This window comes from Danio rerio, chromosome 16 (genome assembly GCF_052040795.2).
Source record: "Danio rerio strain M-AB ecotype USA chromosome 16, GRCz13ab, whole genome shotgun sequence".
Classification (NCBI taxonomy): Eukaryota; Metazoa; Chordata; class Actinopteri; order Cypriniformes; family Danionidae; genus Danio; species Danio rerio.
Window position 1 is genome coordinate 27,168,654 of NC_141036.1, and position 24,387 is coordinate 27,193,040.

The following is a 24,387-nucleotide window of genomic DNA, read 5'->3' on the forward strand; positions in this document are numbered from 1 at the left end:
CAGAAATATTGTATATTTAGTTACTACCCACTGGGTATAATACCAGCCCAGAATAAAAATGAAGCATTATTTCTTGCGATATGAATTGGTGTGGTTCCATTGACAAGTCTGATTAGCTTCAGTCCCTCTCTTCGGTCACCAGTTGTTCCTATTGTGCCAGGTTAGTTCCTATTCTGAAGTAGAAACTAAGTTTTCACAGTATGTCTGATCATTTTTTTTTCTTCTGGAAAAAGTCTTATTTCTTTTATTTCAGTTAGAATAAAAGCAGTTTTTTTTATTTTTTAAATCTCATTTTGAGGTCACATTATTAGCCCCTTTAAGCTATATATTTTTTTTTTTTATAATATTTTAATAGTGTACAGAACAAACTATGGTTATACAATAATACACACACAGACACACACACACACAGACACACACACACACACATATAAATACTGTGACTATCCTTGCTTCCTTGCTCTGTTAAACATAATATATATATAAAATGGTCAACAAATCAAACGAAGATGTGTTATGTATAAGAACATGTCTGGCTGAGAACAGGTATTTATTTATAGCTAAGAAGTCTGAAATGAAAAAGAGCTTTTTATAAACAGAAGCAATGGCATTTACATAGAGATGAACTCTCTTGAGATTTCTAAGCAAAGTTGAGCATACATTAATGTCTATCTTAATTAGATCAGTAACAACACTGCAGGGTGATTATGTTGTAAAATGATTTTAATAGCTTTAAATTCAAAGATACGGAGAAAAAAAATAATCAAACTTGTGTAAAAAGTGCAAGAGTTTGAAAGTGCTTCAAGAGTAATTGGTTCAGTGTTGGTTTGGATCTTATCTACTGTCTTTCAAGTGAAGCGGAACATTTATATACTTATGTAAAGCAATACCCACCAAATTTATTCATCTGACTAAACGATAGTGCAGCTCGCAGACGCTGGTTTTCCTAAAAAGAAATCTTAATCGCTTTGAAGAAATACACCAACCCCAAGACTGGTGGGAAGAAAGGAGCGTTCAATGTCACCTCACAAAAACATCTTTTCAGCATTTCTCAATTTTGCAGGATTGTTGAATCAATACAGAGAAAATTGCACACCTTTTGTTGAAAAGCACTGCTGCCATCCATGCTGGAAAGGACTTTGGATAAAACCACCATTTGTCCTGTCTTTGTATATATACTTTTTTTCGATTCCCCCCATAGACAGTCTTCTAATTACATATCTGAATAAAGACCCGAGAGCATAACAAAATCTATGTGCAACACTCTCATTAACTCCCTTCTACTCTGAATAGCCAATACAGCCTCATCTTTTTCCTCTTGTCTTCTTTTCTCTCCTCTCCAGTCCTCCATCAATCTCACTCTTTACACCAGCGGCTGCTTGTCAGAAAGAGTGGAGGGTAGAGACTCCACGCTGGACCTGTAGATGGGTTTCTTCTGGGAACGGTCATCACTGAGAGGATGAGAGAGGAAAATATGACAAAGTGAGTGTTTTATCGGCCAGAATAAGGTGCTTTATGGACATATTTCCCAAGCCTGTTCCTTGAGGCACACCATCACTACACATTTGCACTCATCAGCTCACTAACAGAGACTCCCACTGCGTCCAAAATCACACACTTGCCATAAAGCGTGCATTCAATGGACATTTTACTACCCAAGGAGGCAGTGGGAGAGGATGTATCCATTTATTTAATAAAGAGATGCGACTGACGCCGACAGGTCATGTGATAATAACATGATGTAAGGTAATACATAGGAATTTCATTCATAATATTTAGAACATACTTTTTAATGCTTATGATTTAAGTTCAAATTCAAATCTAGCTTCAGATAGATGTGATTTTGGACACTGAAATGTCCTGAAAAGCATTGTCACATGAAAGAGACATTAAAAACATGCACTGTCAGTATGTCTTTGTTGAAAAACGCACAATTATATGATTAAATGTGTGCACTTAAAAAAAAGTCCACTGTGGTTTTTGGACAATTACATATTGCTGTCCCATCAGAATGGGCTCTATATTAAGGTATTGGGCAGAGTGATCATTCATTCAACCAATTCACTTAGTGGTTCATTTAGGAGCAGTAGTTCTCAGTACTTTCACCGTTTGTGATGAATTTCTTGAATAAACATCTCAATTACTGTATAACTGTCTGTAACCATCTAGATATTTCTAGCTCAATGTCAGCTCTCGCTTGTTACTTTTATTTTGGAATTCTGTCATCTAGCCACCCTTGACTTTTTCCAAATTGTCTGAATGTTGTTCTTCAATTGAAGAGCCAAAAAAGATATTTTGAAGAAAGCCGGAAACCAGTATCTATTGACTTCCATAGTATTTTTCCATTTGTATTTGTTTTTTCTATGGATGTCATAGGTTATGTTTCTATACACCAATTTTTATATACATTTTGGAATATTGCATAAAAATGCTTCATGGAAATGTAAAGATGTGAATAAATTTTGAAAATGAGCATTAAAACCTGAATAGTATAAAGCAATGGAAATAGATTTACCAAATAAATCCTAGCATGCACATCAAAAATATTATGTGATTTAGATGTTGAGATAACAAAATGGGTCAAACCATCATATGACAAACCAGGGGACCGACTATATTGTAAAGCACCTAAAACTGTTGTTTTGGTCATTCTAAAAAACCTTAAGCTGCCTTTCCACTGCACATAACAAACAACAAGCGACAAAAAGGAAATCGTTCATTTAAAATGGAGATAATCCAGGAGCTGCATTGAGTTACAGTCATCTCTGTATGCGTTACAAATACCTGGACTTCTGTGACTAGACCATATGCAATTGCCCGACCAGATGTGATATATTCCTGTGTTGTCCATTTAGTTCCATGTGCTCAAAATGACAGAAAAAAGTTTAAAAACATAAAAATATACATATTTCTATTCATAAATGAGTATAAAATGTTTAAAAAGTTTTTCTCAGTCGCTTTGGTGCGCTTCTCACAACACTAGTGCATTTCTGCACAACAGTTAATGCATTTCTCAAAACAATTAGTACAAACTGTTTTCCGCTATCAGAAGAGCTATAGGTATGTCGCGAACTAAAGAGCGAGGGGGGCATTAAAAAGGGCATGTGCACTGCACAGGTTGAGCCCTATGTGTGCATGTGTCTGCACAGCATTGTGCAAAAGAAAAAACACCCTTATTTACAACAAACATAAACTCACTTTGGGTAGAGCTGTGCACAATTGTATCTACAATATTGCAGTACATATTGAAACTGAACCTACAACACACACAGGTCTGTAAATCATTCATGAAATTGTTCAATTTAGAAGACATTTTCAGGAAAATTAAGATTTAAATTTTGTGTTTAAATGACTCAAGTAATGAAATGAGGACTATTAGTTTTATATGGAATGACTATTCAGCATTTACAAGTTTAGTTCATTTTGACTGACATGACATAAGCAAATAATAATGTTATAAATAGCAGAGAGTTGTATAAAAGCAATTGATGCATGTCCAAAAGCATTTGCAATTTGTTGGAAGGAATGAGAAACTGCTACAAGGATGTGCACAAATAACTAGTTGTTTTGAGAAATGCATTAACTGTTGTGCAAATATAAATAGTGTTGTGAGAAATGCACCAAAGCGACTGAGTAAATGTAGTAAAATAGTAAATGTATAACGCACATGCTCTAAAACTTTTAGCAATCTGTAAATTTCTGGAATTCATTCATTCATTCAACTATGGTGAATGCATGGAGAATAAAGGCCTTTACTAGAGATGCAAAAAGTACAGCAAATCTGTGTAGGTAAAATGCAATACTATCTTGCACATAGGAAATGTCTCTGTGAACATCACCATTTAAGTGATGAATGGATGAATGGTTCTCTCCCATTCTGCACAACAAACAAAAAGTTCTGTGTGACTGCCACAAGGGGGCATACTCTGACAGTAGTGTCGGAACGTCTTATGCAGTGGAAAAGCAGCTTTAGCCAAAGTCTGTCATCAAGTGGTTCAGTATCATCACCCTCTAGAACTCCTAGAAAGTGGTCTCGCACCTCCAAAAGTTTCTGCATGTTCATTGCATTTCATCTTTTGAGGTCCAAGTAATTTATTATATAAGAAACAAGGCCCACAGTGTCTCCTACTGCAATAAGTTCATATTTTCTTTTCGATGTCTAATGGCGATTTAACAGTTAGTGATGATTTGGGGCGGGTTTTTTGACTCACTTGATGGAAACGGTGCTTTATTCGCCAACGTTTTATGTGACATTTCAGATTTGCATCATTGACTTGCATCATTGAATGGAAACAGCTACTTGTTACCAGTTTTCAGCTTTCTGAGGGTATATGCAGGGATCATTTTATTGACTCGGATCTTTGAGTCTCTTTTATCAAGATGAACAAATCTTTTTTCGAGTCATTTTGTTCATTTGGTTCAATTTGCCAAAATATTATTAAAATGTTACGAATGGCTTTCAAACACATCTACAACAAGCCCAAAAGGTTGATTGCACGACAAATAAATTATAAATAAAATATACGAAGGAGAAAATAATAATTTAATGTTTACCTGCTCTATTGTCTATGAAGGCATTTTTGTTTCTTTGCACAGCTTCATGTCTTCAAATGTCAGGGGTTCATTCACGTTACACTGACAGTCACATATAATCTTAATCAATGCACAGTGTAAGCCGATAGGAGCCATGATCGTTCGTTCATCGCATGACAGAATGACTCAAACCCGAGGACTCGAGAGATGAACGGTTCAATTCTTTTTCCGGCTCTAAATGCGTATGATTGGTCCGTGAGGAACGAGTGACTCAGACCCGATAGAGGACTCGAGAGGTGAGCGGGTCAATTCTTTTTCTGGCTCTAAACGCATATGATTGGCCCTTAAGGAACGAGTGACTCAGACCCGATCGAGGACTCGAGAGGTGAACGGATCAATTCTTTTTCCAGCTCTAAACGCATATGATTGGCTTCTGCCAATGTAATGAAGACTTGAAATTAACGATACTACCTGCACAAATGTGCGCACGCGCGGATGAACAAATCACTCGCTGAGAGGACTCGTAGTTCCCGAGTCATATTGAAGATTCGTTCAAATGAACGAATCGATTATGAACGACCCATCACTACCTCATCGTTGAAGTAGTCAATGGAGCACAACCATGCAACAGAACTTAGATAAACTCACAAGAAACAAAGCTTCTTCGCGGTTGTAAAAAAATCGTTTATAAATTACACAGTATTTTTCAGCGACAGGCTTCAGCCACTGTTTAAACTCGTCTTTCTCAAACCAGGACTACGCAAACTTACAGTTTCCCATTTTGCTGTCTGTTTTACTCTATGGTTTCGCTACATGTGGAGAGCATCACAACACCTTCCTGCGTTTGTCGCAAATTTCGTCACATCACCCGGACAGAGGAGCTTGGCCAGACGTGCAACAGCCTGAACCAATTGTGTGGATCAAGCACGCCGTTGTTAATGTTAATATGGAAAATAAATATATTTATGTTTTTTTGGAGACAAACAACTTGGACATTGCTTGAACAAAATGTAAGACCTTGTTAAAATGAGACTTTTTAATACCTTTTAAGGGCCTTAATTTTCTCATTATTGATTATCAACTTTTAATACTTTTTAAAACCCTGCAGACACCTTGTTTCTTCTAAATATCTTCTTGTGGTTCAGCAGAATAAAGCTTTGGAACCACCAAAGGAGAACACTGATGTAAGCGAGCAGAGTGGATTCATAAAAAAGATGTTCTCTGCTCTGAAATATTATTGCTATGCTAACATGTTCTTCCATTTGAAAAGAAACTAACAAGCAGTTTAATGTAAGCTACTCTGTTAGACGGGTTTCTTTTGTTCTGGGAACAGTTATCACTGAAAGGAGGACAGAGTGAGTGTTATACGACAGAGTGTTTTATCGGGCAGAATAGGAAAAGGTTTGGGCCTGGGGGAGTGGTGCGAATAGCGAGCCAGTTATTTGCACATAAACTAGTGTGCCTGGACAGCTTTGAGGAACTGAGACGACACAGAGGGAGAATGTGCATCGACTGATGCTCACAGTAATACACTCGACGGGGCTTGAGGTCAAACGCCAACAGGAATCACTGCAGACATTTCCAGAAAACCTGACAAGGGTAGTTTGAAATACTTACATGGGACCCTTGCTCTGCCTCTGCTTAGATCTGTGGCAGAGGTAAGTTGTCATGGCTACCGCAACCGCCAGAAGGACAAATCCGGAACAAACCACCAGAACAATGCGACCAGTGGTTGACTCATACCATGCTGCGTCCTCTATGAGACAAAGACAAGATTACATATTATACATGTCAAGTTGTCTTGCTACCAAAATAAATAACAGAATAAAAAATACTCCCCAAGAACTTAAACAACCACATAACTTACTGATTACAGAGTTCCTACTTTAAGCCAAATATAATTTATTCCCAGACTTTCATTAACTAAAAACTGCTTATATTATAAAAAATATAAAATATTAGGATAATGTCAAAATAACAACAACATTTAGATGGTTTTAGCCTTAATATCATTTTGCATCACTTTAATAGTCACCATGAAAACAACAATAAATAATGCACCTCAGACTTTCTAAGAAAAATGATCTGAGGTGAATTATCTATTCATGTTGTACTCATGTGTTTGCTTTATATAACAGGTACAGTATGGTGACTGCGTTTGAGATTGAAGCTAAGATTGACGAAAATGAAGCTAAAAACTGCCTAACCATCCCAGCAGACACACAACATCATAAGACGTTAATATAAGGTTAACATGAAGGTCACCAGCTAAGGACAATGGTATTTTGATGTCCAATAACGACATGAAATGACGTTGATATTTGGTTGATATTAGGTTGTGTTGGAAACTGACCAAAATACAACGCCACGCCATCATCTTAAATGTCAAATACATTTATTCTTCAGGTATGGCAACCAAAATCCAACCTCTGATAGACGTCAAAGTGGTAACGTCCACACAACAGGTTGCATTGAAAAGTAACCAACATGCAAAGTCTGTCTGACGTTGGACATTTCTGGGTTCTGACATCAACCTGATTTTCATTTCCACCCAAAATGCAACATCCCTCAACATTTCACGATACTCCAGAAATTTCATGATCTCTGGGAAGCATGTGATTATTGCAGCATTATTTATTGTTGGAGGAACTAGTCGGTCACTAGGGTTGTTTCCCAAACATCATTTCAACCACATCAGTTAGAATTGTAGTTATTGACGTCACATAATTTTGGATATTTTGGATGACATAATTGGTGGAGCAATAACTTCTGCTAATTCGAAATGTCAGATAACGTCAGATTGTTGTTCACAACAAACAAAGTATCTATAAGGACTGATTTGCAATTTTTTGATGTATGGTTTTGCAGGTTGCTTTGTTATGTCATGCCAGGGTTTTACTGTTATACAGTACACATGTTTAAACTGTGCTTTAATTCTTTGAACAAACTTTACTATAATATTTAATGTGAATATGTATGGAATACAAAACTGAAAAAAACCTGCGCTTAGTTCCATTCATGAAACTATATCCATTTCATGGTAATAATATAATCTATCAGAAGGCAAAAGCAGAAGCTCATATTGAATTGTATTTGCAGTGTACATAAAAAGGATTACTTGCCGAGATACTAGCAATCTTATTTTATTTGTACAATGTGCAAAAAAAGTGTTCGGCACATGTTAAAATTCAACATGTTTCAGTAAACAGGAACTTCCTCAGTGTTCACATGCCATTGAATGTGAACGCCACACATGTTAAATCAGTCAATTTTCACTATATCATTAACAAATAACACATATCCAAAGAATTTTTTTTTTTTCAAATTAAATAACATTTTAATATATTTGTTTGTACTGCAATTAGTTGAAAAATCCAGTTTGCAATAATTTGCGTTCCAAATCTGTATAATGACGCATCGGAAGTACCATATCTATTCCACAAAATAACAATACAATTTCTGAGTGGTTTAACTCAAAGATACAGGTGAATTACTGTCAGTTCTGTTTAGGGCAAATCTGTGTTCGTTGATTCAAATTTTATTTAATTTTTTAAAGATTTATTTTTTGTGTTTTGACTTTATTTTTATAGGACAGTAGTTAGCCAAAGGAAGCAAAGTTGAAAAGAGAGAGAGAGAGAGAGAGAATGGGTTTGGAAAAGATATGTGAGCTGGGATTCAAACTCAGAATACCCAATCTTTCCAGATGAAATCTTAATTGTCAATTGGTCTTCCCAACGTATTAAAGACCACAGAGACAGGAAAATAAATATATAAATTATTTTTTAAAATAATAATAGCTAAAATTATTTAATTACAAATGTTTGATTCCTAAAAATAACTAACAAGTAACCCTTTTTGTATACATTGCAAACACATTTCAAGATAAGCTTCTTTGTGGCCTTCTGATGGATTTTAATGTGTATGGAATGAAATACATAGATACAGTAACTTGCTTCAAGTGCATTATCTATTTAAATCTAAATGTCTAACTATACTTCAAATACTAACTATACTTCTAACCACAAATGAGATGATACAAATGTTCATTGGAAATATAGATTTAGGATAAAAACTCAATATTTTGGTATTAGTTGTTCAGACTTGGGCAGGCCTAATTATGGGGAACTGTCAATATTAAATCCAATCCTATTAACTTTCTTAATTTGGGTCTTATTGTGAATGATTCACTAGTGCATAATAGAGCAAATAAAGTAATTGACTTTATAGTCTTCATATAAGATCAAATCAAAATGCAATCACTTGTTCTTTATTGACTTTAAGCTTACATCAATTTAATTTCATAATTTTTACACTTTGAATCTACTGGACATTTTTATAGTGATGGTATGATAACTTGGATAAATATATCACTGCTTCACAGTATTGGAATTACTGCTCTAAAATATGTTTTTTTCAAATGTCTTTTTCTTTTTTTCCATTAATCACAATTTTTTTTTTTTAAGAAACATTTGAAATATTTTTGGAACAGTAAACATGGCTATATATATATATATATCAGTCTAAATAATTAAACTAAATCATTGATTATTTCTGCTATATCAATAAGCATCAAAAACAGATGTCTTAACAACTTAAGAAGGAATCTTTGAAAATCTACATATATTCTTTTCTTTGGATAAAAATAAGCAACTGCACTGGTCAGGTCTAGTCCAGATCCTCTAGACTAGGTCAGGTCCTTTGTTTTTCAAAGATTTGCTAAATCATGGGCCGACAAGTAGCTTTTAATGTGGATGGTCCTTAACTGTTGGCGATACTGTTGCGCTAAAAATTAATAAATTAGTCTTTGAAAACATATTACAAAAAAAAACATATATCATTTTCAAAAGTTTTAAAACTGTTACTTTTCCAAACTGTGGTAAACCTTGAAACCGGTTATTGTTCTCTGCCTAATTTTAAGACATTAAACCCCTAATTACACCAGGTTTTAAACCGGCTTTCATAATTACAAGTGGATAATACAAATGTAAACATGCTTTAAATGTTTTGAGCTCATTCGCATTTGAACTCTTTCATAGTTACAGCTGGAAACGCATTTAATCCATTTGTTATTGGATCACTGAAAAGAAATAGGCCCTGAGGCACAATTATACATATATGAAGCTGCTGAAACGACATGGATTTCGAAAAGTGCTCTACCAATAAATATATCTAGATATAAGCTTTTAGAGCTATAATCCTCACAACTGTCAGATGTAGTTTATGTGCAGTCATACCATAGATACTATCCTGGCGATGGGGTATCATTTAGAAATTACCTTTTTATCTAGTCTTTTTAAGAAAGAAGCATATTATGAAAGTTAATGGAGACAAATAGATTAAAAAGGCACTATGAACATACTGTGTATAATAACTAGTGCTGTCAAACAATTAATCATGATCACCACCAAAATATGTATGTGTGTGTGTGTGTGTGTGTGTGTGTGTGTGTGTGTGTGTGTGTGTGTGTGTGTGTGTGTGTGTGTGTGTGTGTGTGTGTGTGTGTGTGTGTACACATATTTACATTATATATACAGTGCATCCGGAAAGTATTTAGTATTTAGTATCTGGAAATTTTTCTGTAACATTCCTCAGCCTTGTGCCTCAAAATAATCCTGTCTCGAAGGTCTTCAGACAATTCCTTTGTCTTCATGCTTGGTTTGTGCTTTGACATGCACCGTCAACACTGGGACAGGTGTATGCCTTTTCAAATCATGTCCAATCAACTGAATTTACCACAGGTGAACTCCAATTTAGCTGCTGAAACATCTCAAGAATGATCAGTGGAAACAGAATGTATCTGAGCTCAATTTAGAGCTTCACAGCAAAGGCTGTGAATACTTATGTACATGTGATTTTTCAGTTTTTTTTATTTTTATTAAATGTGCAACAAATCAAAAAATCTTTTTTTTTTTCACAGTGTCATTATGGGGCATTGGGGGTAGAATTGTGAGCAAATAAATTAATTTAATCCATTTTGGAATAAGGCTAACATAAAAAAAATGAATACTATGAATACTAACTTCTAAGAACCGATTCATCGCTATAAAAGTGAAATTACTGAAACTAAACATATAAATCTTAGAAAACTGCTCATTTAACAATAAAATTTCAAGTGGCACATCTCAAGTGTATATATAAGCTGTTTACTGTACGTTAGACATTATCATCTCCTTCTGGCAGCTCTAACCTTTTAGAACAGTGATGCTGATGGTACGTTTCTTCATGAGGGATCGTACAGTGGGTGACTGAGCAGAACAGGTGTATCTCCCACTGTCATCGTCCTTCACCTTATCCAGCTTCAGCTTATTGGAGGGCAAGAGCCAGTCTTCCCCCTTCAGAGAAAACAGAAGTTACAGAAAAGTGAAAATAAGAAGAAGCTACAGTACATGACAGATATGACGTGAGAAAGATAAGGCAGAAGTAATCATTCTTTGGAAGGGAACCGTGTAAGAGAGTGAATTCCCCACTTTCTTTTGTATATATTTTTTTACTTTTCATAAAAAAAATCAGATAGAATAATGGATTTAAATGCAAAACCAACATTTATTTCCCCAAGAATCCCTGTTATACTTTGGTCAAACAATGTGCATTGATTTGACTAAAAAAACACAGTATATTTAAAACATTTCTTAATGAATGTAGTTTTAAATGCAATGTCATGTTTCATACTTCCGTGTCACATGATCCTTTAGAATTCATACTAATACGCTAATTTTCCAGATCTATAATGATAAGTTATTATTGGTACTGCATCATCATTGTTTTGTAGAAACTAAGGTTGGCACAATACCATTAATTAATGTTACGATACTGTACCAGCTAAAGTATCATGATACCAAGTAGTAATGCGATACTGTAATTCATAACTCAAACCTATGAAATAAAGAAAACTGTCAGAAATACTATATTTTAAAATGTTATAATGGGCCTACTTGAATTGAATTCCTAATTTCCTTATAATTGAACAAAAATATTATTTGCAGGTTACTTTACCTAAAATGTATTCATTCCTTTTGTTTATTTTGTAGATAACTGACCAACAATAAAACACGCAAAAATAAAGATACAAATTATACCAAATAAAATTAGTTACAAAAAAAGCATTATTTCAAGAATATTAGGCTATATGAAGCGGTCAAAATCTCTTTCAACATTTCCTGTTGCTATTTTGAGCTTTTCATCTATTGTTTTTTTTTTCAGCCTTATCAGATAAGAATCGAAAGTAATTAAAAACTTTACTTTGTGAGTTTTTCTTTTTAAAAGATTGTTGCGGTTGTGGTAGCTACTAAACCATATTGACAGGAACAGAAATGAACTGATTCAGATTCAAACTAAAGTGTCAGAAAACGTGCAATAGGCTACCATGAAAGGTGTGAATTCTACAGATTTGCAAACTTAAAAGGCTCCACAGCCTATTCAAATAAAATTGTTTGTTGCACAAACGTGTGAGCGTTTTAGTGACTTTTCCACATGCAACATTATTGTAGATAGACCATTAATGATGACACTATCGTTTACAAACAGCAGTGGCAACGACAGTATTTTGGAGATTTAGTATCACTATACTGTCATCATACCGGTAACCCAAGTAGAGAATGTGACACATTTTACTTTTTAGGATTCTTCACTGAAAAGAAAACCTCAAAATAACATCATTAGTTTGAAATTAAATAAAGTAATATTACATTAAGGACTTCAATTTTAATATTGAAAAATGTATTGTGTCCTTGATTAATAAAACATATGAATGTAAAGTACCACAAAAATATGAAGCAGACCAAACATTTTAAACACTGATAATATTATTATTATTATTATTAATAATAATAATAATAGAATTGTTGCTGAAGGATCATGTAAAACTGAAGTAATGATTCTGAAAATTCTGCTTTAAATCAAAGAAATAAGTCAAGAAAGTTTACACTACATTCAATAATAAGATTATTTTTAATCTTAAAAATATTTGTATAGTTTTTCAGTTTTTATTGTATTTTTGATCAATAATTGCAGCTATAGGCTTCATAAAAATAAAACCATTTGAAAATCGTACTCATCCCAAACTTTTGACCTGTAGCGTAAATAATGTTAAGGAGTATGAAAGAGTAAGAATCAATCATAACACCATACAATTGAAGGAAACAACTGCCAGTGTGAAGAAAAAAAACCCAGAGAGAACATCATAACCATACAAATGTATTTGGCACTGGAGGTCTTTCTGCAGCCTGCCAACAAAGTCCATTTCAATTTCAATGGAAGTGAATTAAGAGGATTCCCAGTCAAGCCGAGTTCTGGCCAAATGCACCATTGTTTAATCTAATCCGCTGGCTTTGAACATCTTCCTGTTTCCTTCTGCAGAACCCAAGACGTGAAGCACAATGAACAGGTAGAAGCTTTGCATCAGACTGTGTTCCAAACATTTAAATGAAACTTGTTTTTCTGGTTTGAAGAATTTGCTTTTTACTCAGTCAAGCCACAGTTTCAAGTTGTGTATATCTGAAGCCAAGCTGCCTAAGCAACAGTTTATCATTGTTATACTGTATATGTTTGAAGCAAGGTTTTTTTTTACTGTCATAGAATTGATAACATGTGGCTGGGGATAGTCTGACATTCTAAATAACATGACTGAGTCATTCTGCACTTCCATCTCATCACATTGTGTGGTCATTCATCACCCACACAATGACATTTAGGCGGAATTTTTTTTAATGTTGTGTTTATGAAAAAGAACACGTTGTAGAAATCGCAGCGCATGTGTAAGTGTCAAGATTTTTATGTTCAGTAGTTATGCACAGAACCTAAATGAACCTGTCTGACCTGCATGGAGTTTTACCGGTTGTACTGCAATAGCAATCTGAAATAGCCTTGAGTTGTTTTAGTATCGATGATGTTGTTTTTAATCATTAGTTTAAATTCGTTTTTTGTTTTTTTGGTTTTAATTAAAGATTTAGTTCTTTGGTTGTGTGTTTTTTTTTTATTTTGGATGTAGTTGTATTATTTTTTTATGTAACTTAAATTAACAACCGAGAAAGGCAACTTTTATCTATTTTATCTATTTTAAAAGACAACTTTTATGTTTTATATGTCTTTGTTTTTTAATATTAGTTAGAATTTAATTCAAAGTAGGCTAAGTTACTTCAAGTAACAAAGATAACTCAAGGTGATTTAAGTGACTTTGAATGTGGCATGGTTGTTGGTGCCAGACATGCTGGTATGAGTATTTCAGTATCTGCTGATCTACTGGGATTTTCATGCACAACCATCTCTAGGGTTTACAGAGAATAGTCTGAAAAAGAGAAGATATCTAGTAAGCGGCAGTTCTGCGAGTGCAAATGCCTTGTTGATCCCAGAGGTCTGAGGAAAATGGCAACAGTTATTCAAATAAGAATTCGTTACATGCAATGTATGCAGAAGAGCATCTCTGAACGCATAACATGTGTAACCTTGAGGCGAATAGGCTAGAGCAGCAGAAGACCACATCGGGTACCATCCAATTGGCTAAGTACAGGAAACTGAAGCTACAATTTGCACAGGCTCACGAAATTTGGACAATAGAAGATTGGAAAATCCGTTGTTATGAGTCTAGATTTCAGCTGCGACGTTCAGATGGTAGGGTCAGAATTTGGCATCAACAACATAAAAGCATGGATCCATCCTGCCTTATATCAACGGTTCAGGCTGGTGGTGGTGGTGTAATGGTGTGGGGGATATTTTCTTGGCACACTTTGGGCCCATTACTAACAGTTGAGCATTGTGTCAACTCCACAGCCTATCTGAGTATTGTTGCTGACCATGTCCATCCCATTATGACCCCAGTGTAGCCATCTTCTGATGGCTACTTCCAGCAGGATAACGGGCCATGTCATAAAGCACGAATCATCTCAGACTGTTCTTTTTTTAACTTGAAAATGAGTTCACTGTACTCAAATGGCCTCCACAGTCACCAGTTCTCAATCCAACAGTGCACCTTTCAGATATGTTGGAACGGAAGATTAGAATCATGCATGTGCAGCTGACAAATCTACATCAACTGCGTGATGCAATCAATCAATCGATCTATCTATCTATCTATCTATCTATCTATCTATCTATCTATCTATCTATCTATCTATCTATCTATCTATCTATCTATCTATCTATCTATCTATCTATCTATCTATCTATCTATCTATCTATCTATCTATCTATCTATCTATCTATCTATCTATCTATCTATCTAAGTATCTATCTATCTATCTATCTATCTATCTATCTATCTATCTAGATAGATTTACTATAATAATTGATGGAATGTATGGATTCATAATATAAAATGTTTTATGAACTGTGATTCTTGGTTTACATTTTTTTATTAGTTAAAATAATGCTTTAATACACATTTCCAAAACAGCGTTTTAAGTGAAACGTGTTTTAATGCTCTTTGGCTGTTAATTTACACAACATTGACATTTTGGGGGTCTGGAAATGCAAACATTAAAAAGCAGTTTTCAAAGTGCAAGTTTTGAAAGTGATACCATCACCATGTCCATGTAAATTTGCTACAAAAATGTTTCTTTATTTTACGCATTTTTATTATGTGTTCCGTTCTACGGGCATGTGTCTGTACTTCATAGCAAAAACAACAATGCTGTTATACAGGATCTTAGATTATGTGTGCAGATCTGTATAGTGATTTTTATTAAGCTACATTGCCAACCATTGGCCTGACACCTTTTTTAGTTGTTTTTAGTTTTTTCAAGCATCTATATAAACAGGGTTTTTTTTAAGTTTATCTACAATATGTAAAATGGAATAAACGTGCTGCTTAAACAAACATTACTCTGGCACAAATTAGGATTTATATATATATATATATATATATATATATATATATATATATATATATATATATATATATATATATATATATATATATATATATATTTATTTTGGTGGCTCAATATGTAAAAAATTTCATGTTGCCACATGGCGAAAATATAGAACATCTTGACATCCTAAATAAACAAATGTTAACAAATGTTCCACAGAGACAGAAGATGCACGAGTAAAGACAGATGTTTTCTTAAGCAAACATCTGTCTTGACACACGACACACTTCTTTGAATAGCTAATCACTGAGGGCCCGATGATAATTTTTTGCAAATTTACTTTTACTAAACCATTACATTAAAAAAAAACACACTCACCAGGAAGTAACTAGCCACTGGTGAGTATAATTTTCTCACTAAAGCTAATTTATGCTCACATTTGGCTGCAATCTTGGAAAGTGGTTGCACAAAGCTCATAAATAAACATAAAAATAGAGAAACAGAACTGATAAGTGTGGTGTAGACGAGACATCGCCTCAAGAGACTGCTTAATGTAGATCTGTTCATTGCACATTCCCTGTTCTAACTAATGAGTTGATAACTTTCACAACTTTTTTTTCCCCCAGACCTGAGCGAATAAGCTTATTTTCACTCCAGTGGTTCATTAAGAAATCTTTGAGATGTCCGTTGCATAAAAAACAGGCACCTGCAGTCCCAATACAGCAGACAGAAACCAAGTAAATGGCTGTGAGGGAATAAAAAATAAGAAGGCAAAAAAAAAAGGAAAGCATGAGTATTACATATTAAATCTGTCACCTCTTTGGCCCAGAAGTACTCAGGTTCCTCGGAGGCTGAAGTAGAGCATTCCAGCTCCACATCGTCTCCTAATCGCACTCGGAGGTCCTGCACTGAGTTGAAATAGCGTGTTAAGTATCCTAAACCGGCCCTGTGCACTGCCACCTCCCGCATATCTGCCAGAGAACATACGAGGATAAAAGGATTAGTCAAAACAGCTTCCCTGCCTGGATATATTTGCATAGTATAAACACAAGGAAGTAGGACATGGAAATTCAGGTTTTCTCAATACAGACACACATATAAAGCTATATAGACCATTTCGAGGGATGTAAACAAAAACAATGGTCCCTATGCATTTCCTGTTTTACATAATTAATTTCTATAGCTTCAGAGAATCCAAAAAGAGACACATATTGATAAATAATGTTATGATAGCTGTTTTGACAAAGTTATGATTGAATTGCCTCTTGTTACAGTTCTGAAATAGTTTGATAACAAGCAAGAAATCTTCACGGGCCAATGACATCACATGGTATATATATATATATATATATATATATATATATATATATATATATATATATATATATATATATATATATATATATATATATATATATATATATATATATATATATATACATGAAGTTTACATACACTCTAAAAAAAGGAACATAACAATTTTTTTTTAAATGTCTATTGGTAAATCATACTAAGTGTTTACTATTTTAGTTTTGTTAGGATTACCTAGATGATTTACATTTGCTAAATACCAGAATAATGAGAGAACTTTTTTTTTTGAGAATTTTTATTAATTTCTAGACAGTCGAAAGTTTACATACATTTTATTTGTTTGTTTTTTTAAGCTATGCATTAAACTGTATAACTTTGGTCAAATGTTTTGGGTATCCTTCCACAAGCTTCTCACAATAGTTTGAAGGAATTGTGGCCCATTCCTCCTGACAGAATTGCTGTAACTGAGTCAGATTTGAAGGCTGTCTTGCTCGCACAAGCTTTTTTAACTCTGCCCACAAAGTTTCAATAGGATTTAGATCAGGGCTTTGTGATGGCCACTCCACACAATTAAAAGCATATTTTAACTAATTTGGCAGTATGCTTGGGGTCATGGTCTGTTTGGAAGACCAATTTGTGGCCAAGTTTTAATTTCTGGCTGATGTCTCGAGATTTTGCTTCAGTATTTCTACATAATGTTCTTTCTTCATGATGCCATCTATGCTGTGAAGTGGAACAGTCCCTCCTGCAGCAAAACAGCCCCACAACATGATGCTGCCGCCCCCATACTTCACAGTTGGGATGGTGTTTGTAGGCTTGTAAGCTTTCCCCTTTGTCCTCCAAATTTAACACTGGCCATTATGCCCAGACAGTTTATGCCCATCTTAGTTCCATTAGAACACAGGACATGTGTCCAAAAATTATTCTTTTTACCAGTGTAATGTTGTTGTTCCTGGCTCGTTGATTTTCCCACACAAGGAAGCAGTTTGTTTGAGGTTGTCCTTCTATTCTACAGTCCAATTGACTCAAATGTTGTCAATTAGTCAATCAGAAACTTCCAAAACCTTGACACCATCATCTGAGCTTTTTCAGAGACATATTAATTTTATTGTATGTAAACGTGACTTTCAAGAAGAGTTTCAAGAAACATTTTTTAAAAAAATATCTCTCTCATTATTCTGCTATTAAGCATAACAGAAACAAATTTGAAAAAGTTTAGTCACATTAGACTAAACATCTGATTTTTTAAATGGATATGTGCCTTTTTATACAGTGAATGTAAACTTCTACAATATATATATATATATATATATATATATATATATATATATATATATATATATATATAAAGTTATAAAATATATATAAATATATATAAAGTTAATATTTAAAATATTTCCCCAATACCTATTTAACAGAGAAAGGGATTTTTTTACAGTATTTCCTATACTATTTCTTTCTTTTGAATAAAATCACTTGTTTTAGTTTGGCTGGAATAAAAGCATTATATGTAATTACCCCACTTGCCTAGTAAACATAATGATCTAGTTAAAACTTTAAATTGAACTTTAGGCTGAATACTAATATCTTAGTGAAATAATGTCATCATAACATTAAAACTATTTTGTTGGAAAATCTGTTAAAAATCTATTTCCTGTGTTGAACAGCTCTTCAGAAATAATTTAAATAACTACAATTTTGTGTTGCATTCGAATCTAACTAGAATCTAACAAAGGTCCTGGGTATTGTTGTAGCAAACCTATGTCTGTGTAGTTTCAAGAAAACGTTCGAGGTTACTAAAGTAACCCTTCGTTCCCCGAGGAGGGGAACGGAAGCACTATAAGTGGATTTGATTGTAAAATCCACGCATTGGGGGAGGTTCGGTTCAGAAGCTACTCGTCTGAAAGAGTATTGAACGGGCCAATTAAGAATGAATTGGCAGCGCAAGCCTGCGCAGGTGAGCGGCATAAGCAATCAACTGAGTATATAAGCTCACCTGGCGCCAGCAGACGCTATCCTTTTTAAGCTGAAGAGACTTTCAACAGCTAAGGGACAGTCATTATGGCGACGGAGTATAGTGCTTCCGTTCCCCTCCTCGGGGAACGAAGGGTTACTTTAGTAACCTCGAACGTTCCCCTTCGGGGGGAACTTCAGCACTATAAGTGGATTTGATTGTAAAATCCACGCATTGGGAGCCCATTGAAAGCGCCATAATGACTGCACCTTACCAACACCCCCAATGAGGAGATAGTCAAGCAAGCGTGACGCACCCACATCATGGGGGGCGCGGTCCTCCAACGTGTCCCTGGCCCTAATTTATCCTACTTCAACAGAAGTTTTACGGATTTATATATATTTTTTGGGAAGTCGTGAGCATCTAGATAATTCTAGGAAAATACGACAGTACGTTGGGAAGCGTGCAATCCCGATAGGGAGGACGCTGCGGAGGCCATCCGTTACCCAAGGGGGGATAGATGGCAGAATTTACATATGGACTAGCCCTAAAAAGGGGGAGTACGCATAGCAAAAGAGTGGTTAGCGGGGAGGGAAGACACGGGTCCGCCCAGGGGGGGGGACTTAACCGTGGCTGAATAAGCATATGGGATCGCCTAGTGGGGACCACACATAGCAGGCACCTTTACCCAAAACGCGGGCTGACCAGCGGGCAGACCTACAACGTAGTGGGCCAGCAAGTGACTCCTCCGCTGAGTCAGTGCTGGGGGCCACGGAGGAATCTGCAGGGCTCACCTGACGGGGAACTTTACTGACAGATAAAAAGGCGCACGTATCTCCGTGTTAGGGAAAATGGCGCAGCAAGCGTGTTTCAACACCCTACCGAATTGTTCCCTCAATCACCAAGGGTTACCTAATACCCTTGAGGAAACCGGCTCCACTCGCAGATTGTAAAACCTTGCAAATGTGTTGGGTGTCACCCAGCCCGCAGCTCTACAGATGTCTGTTAGAGGGGCGCCGCGTGCGCGCGCTCGAGAGGATGCGAAGCTCTGAGTGGAGTGCGCACGCGCTCTCGGGGGACGCGGCTCATCTCGGCCCTGATAGTGAAAGAAAGGCATCCACAATCTAGTGGGAACTTATTTCGGTACGGCACTTCCCTGCTGCCGACCGCTATAACAGACGAAGAGCTGCACAGATGACCTAAACTCTGAGTGCGGTCCGGATAATACGCAAAACGCGAACTGGACAATAAATAAGGGCTGGGTCTGCCTCCTCCGAGGGCAGCGCTTGCAGGCTCACTACCTCGTATTAAAACGGAGTGGTAGGAACCTTGGGCACATATCGCGGGCGGGGTCTCAGGACGTGAGAGAAGCCAGCCCAATTACAGGCACGAGTCACTGACCGAAAAATGCCTCCGGGTCCCCGACCCTCTAATCGATATCAACGCGACCAGCAGAGCTGTCTTCAGGGACAGAAATATACTGAGTCGAGGATCGAAGGGATCTGACGCGAGGGCGAGATCCTAAGAGGGCATGAGAGGGGGCGGGGTGGATTAATTCGCTTAACGCCCCTGAGGAACCGGATGATGAGGTTATGCGTTCCCACGGTGCTGCCAGCCACCGCGTTATGAGAGCGGAGATGGCAGCCACGTAACCTTGAGTGTGGAGGGCGACAGCCTGCTCTCCAACTTCTCTCGGCGTAAAGAAAGCACAACGCTGATCTGGCAAATTACGGGGGTCTTCTCAGCGAGAGACACACCATTCAGTGAATAGACTCCACGTCAGGGCATAGGCGCGCTCGGGGAGGGGGCTCTAGCCCGAGTGACGGTATTAGCCACCGCAATCGGAGGTTACCTAAGTCTTCCTCGCGTCTAAAAATCTCCAAAGATCGGCGAGGGTGCCAGGTGGTGCCCTGTCCCTGAGAGAGTAGGTGCTCTCTCGAAGGGACTGCCAGGGGAGGGCTATCGCGAGGGAGAGCTCTGACATCCAGGTCCGGTTGAGCCAGAGGGGCGCAACCAGCAACCTGTTCCTCGTCCTCCCTGACCATGCACAGTAACTGCGCGAGCAGGCTCACTGGGGGAAACGCGTATTGCGCGTGCCCCGAGGCCAGCTGTAAGCCAGTGCATCCGTGCCGAGAGCACTCGGTCAGGGAAAGAACAACTGGCAATGAGCGATCTCGGGGGAAGCAACAGATCGATCTGGGCTTCCCCGAATCGCGCCCATATCAGCTGAACAGACTCGGGGTGGAGTCTCCATTCTCCAGGACGCAAGGCTGCCGTGTGAGCGCATCGGCTGCACGGTTGAGCTTGCCTGAATATGAATGGCGTGCAGCGATTTCAGCCGCGGATGACTCCAGAGGAGCAGACGGCGGGCGAGCTGAGACATGCGGCGAGAGCGCATACCCCCTATACGGCTGATATACGCCACCGCCGCCGTACTGTCCGTCCTGACCAGCACGTGTTGCCGCTCCAACACCGGAAAAAAACGGTGGAGAGCGAGGAACACTGCCAACAGCTCCAGGCGATATGCCAATGCAACTGGGTACCTTTCCACAGGTCCGCAGCCGCATGCCCGCAACGCACAGCCCCCCAGCCCGTGTTGGAAGCGTCTGCTGAAACGACAACAAGACTGGACGCCTGTTCTAGAGACACCCAGGCCTGTAGGAACGAGGGGTCGCTCCAAGGGCTGAGGGCGCGGCGACACAGTGCAGTAACAGAGACTCGGTGTGCGCGCGCGTGCCATGCGCGTCTGGGGACTCGATCGTGAAGCCAGTGCTGAAGTGGTCTCATATAGAATAATCCGAGCGGCATGAAGCGGCTGCGGATGCCATATGCCCCAGGAGCCTCTGAAATAGTTTCAGTGGGACCACTATTTTACTGTCGAGCTCTCTCAGACAGTACAGCATCAGCTGAGCGCGCTCTCCGGAGAGGCGCGCTGCCATGGTGACCGAGTCCAGCTCCAGCCCGAGAGAAGAGATCCTCTGCACGGGGGCGAGTTTGCTCTTTTCTCGGTTGACCTGAAACCCCCACAGGTGGAAGTGCCAGAGCACTTTGTCTCTGTGCATAATCAACTCTGTGCATAATCAAAAGAGAGGGCAAATTCAGCCAGTCGTAAAGAAATTGAGTATGCAGATGCCCGCGAGCCGAAGGGGCGCTGAGGCACCCTCCGCGGGCTTGGTGAGGACCCGCGGAGACAGAGAGAGCCCGAAGGGGAGGGCTTTGTATTGCCAAGCTCGACCTTCAAACGCATACCGCAGAAACTGTCGGTGGCGAGGAAGAGTGGAGACATGGAAATACGCGTCCATCAGGTCTAATGCTGCAGACCAACCCAGAGGACGAACGCACCGGAGGATGCGCTTCTGCGTGAGCATTCTGAACGGCAGCTTGTGCAGGCAGCAGTTCAAAACGCGCAGATCTAGGATTGGCCGTGACCCACCGCTCTTTTTGGGCACGATGAAGCGTGGGCTGTAAAACCCGCTCTCCATCTCGGCTGGAGGGAGCGGCTCGATTGCATCCTTCGCCAGGAGGACAGCAATCTCCTCTCGCAAGACAGGGGCGGACAGGGGGCTGACCCTGGTGAATACACACCCGTGACTTGGGGGGCCGTTTCGCGAACTGAATCGCATAGCCGAGTCTGATTGTGCGTATGAGCCACCGCGAAGAGCTGGCCCGCGCTAACCAGGCAGGCAGAGCTCTCGCTAATGGACTCATCGCTACAATCGCTGACGTACCAGCAGTGGGGCAGCGCGGAGTGGGTGTGCTGATCCGGGAAGCTCGCGGGTCCCACGGAAAAGCTGGAGGTGAGATATTTGCTCTCACTCCAAACCCGAGCTCCGGAGGGGAGGCTCGAGGGGTGGGAGAAAGGAGACCGTCCTCCCAGCGCTCGTGAGCCACTGGCGAAACGCACCGAATCTGCAAGCTAGAAAGCATAGAGTCCCAGACTGGCAGATTTCGGGCTGTCACATCTGGGGAAGTGAAAAGTGCCCTTTCATAATGTTTTCATGGCAGTAAAAAGTGCCGTTGGAAATGGGGCCCCGCCCTCCAGCGGGGAAAGAGCAAGTTCCCTCTTCTCCAGATGGCCTGTCCCAGGGGCGCTTCGCGGTCCGTTGCCGGACTTAGCGGCGTTCTGGGCAGGGGGGCTGCCTGCTTCCGAGGTGCCCGACGCGCTCGCTTCGCCTGAGGCGTGTGCGGGGGCGGAGCAGCTCTCGTAGGCGGGCGCCTTCGGCGAGGAGCAGGTATGAATGGCACGGCGGGCGGAGCGGGCTACGGACCGCCGATAAGACATCACCCACCAACTGCTCTCTCACCGCCTTGAATTCCTGGGTGAATTCACAGACAGTGTCGCCGAACCTGGCTGGGGATATGGGGAAGTCAAGAAAGCGGACTTTGTCGACTTTGCGCATATCAGCCAGGGGTGGCGCTCCTGGACCACTAATGTGGACATCGTCCTCCCCAACGCACACGCAGCGGACTCAGTAGTCCGAAGAGCTAAGTCGGCGGCGGTGCGAAGCTCGTAAGCCTGGGTTGGACCCACCCTCGTGCAGCTCGGCCAGCGCCTGCGCTTGGTAGCGCTGGTAGGTGGCTATCGCATGCAAGGCGGAAGCAGCCTGGCCCGCAGCTATGTAAGCTCTAGCTCCGAGGGAGGTAGATAACTTACAGGCTTTGGATGGGAGACGAGGCGAACCCGCCAAGAAGAGGCGCCGCGCGGATTTACCGCCATCGCGCACTCAACCTGAGGAAACGCCACATACCCCCTGGCTGTTTCACCGTCAAGAGTGGTTAGGGTGGAGGAACACGCAGCACGAGCAGAAAAAAGTGCTTTACAAGACCGCGTGAGCCTACTGTGCACCTCCGGGAAGAAGGGAACGCCCCTCTAGTCGGTCCGGCCGCGGAGCTGGGGGATAAACCATCTCCAACCCACGGCCGAAGCAGCCCGGGAAAGCACGGCTAACATGTCCGTTTCAGGATCCGTAGTGACAGCGCTCACCAGCCCGAAGGGGGCGAGCGGGTCTGGATCATCGGACAATGAAAGCCCACCCTCCGATGCCGCGGTGGACATCTGGTCTCCGGTGTCATCGGGCGTAAGGGCTACCATCTGTTAGACGGATCGCTTCCCCCGCCCGAAGCTTGGATGGAGCGCTTAGAGGAGCGGGAGGTCCGCGGGCCCGTGGGCGACGGATTATCTCTCGCTGAAACCCTCAGATCTGCCCGAGTGCCCGCTGCAGAGCAGGGGACAACTGGGGTGGTTCGCCCTTTTGCAAAGGCTAACCGCGATCTTGCGCAACAGTCATGGCATCGCAATGATGACATGAACTGCCCGCGAGCAGCGCATTAACATGCTGGACCCCCAGACATGTAACACAGTGCCCGCGCCCATCATCCGAGGACAGGAAACCACCGCATCCAGAAACGCACAGTCGGAGCGCCGTCCTGATAAGGACGTGCTGCACGACTGTGTTGCTCTTTCTGTGAAGTTTGCAACTTTATACGCACCGCTCTGGAGGACCGGACCCAAAGAACGCCAGGCAAGGGAGAAACCCAGCTCGACCGTCTGCCACTGCGTGTACACACTCTGGACCGGGAGAATGCTCTCGTTCGCTCAGAATCGCTGGTCACAGCAGGAGGAACCCTCATCGACTCGATCAGAAAGTCTCTGAAGCGAAAAGGATAGCGTCTGCTGGCGCCAGGTGAGCTTATATACTCAGTTGATTGCTTATGCCGCTCACCTGCGCAGGCTTGCGCTGCCAATTCATTCTTAATTGGCCCGTTCAATACTCTTTCAGACGA

The 24,387-nt window shown here is 39.8% G+C and overlaps 1 protein-coding gene across 1 annotated transcript in view; it reads right to left on the reverse strand.

The window, feature by feature from the left end:
• Positions 1–705: 705 nt before the first annotated feature.
• The window catches only part of si:ch211-79k12.1, a 35,283-nt gene continuing 11,601 nt past the window's right edge, over positions 706–24,387 (reverse strand). The window contains 4 exon segments of the mRNA NM_001083848.2: positions 706–1,451; positions 6,151–6,289; positions 10,721–10,865; positions 16,155–16,309. Coding sequence (NP_001077317.2) covers positions 1,364–1,451; positions 6,151–6,289; positions 10,721–10,865; positions 16,155–16,309 — 527 coding nt within the window. The 3' untranslated portion in view covers positions 706–1,363.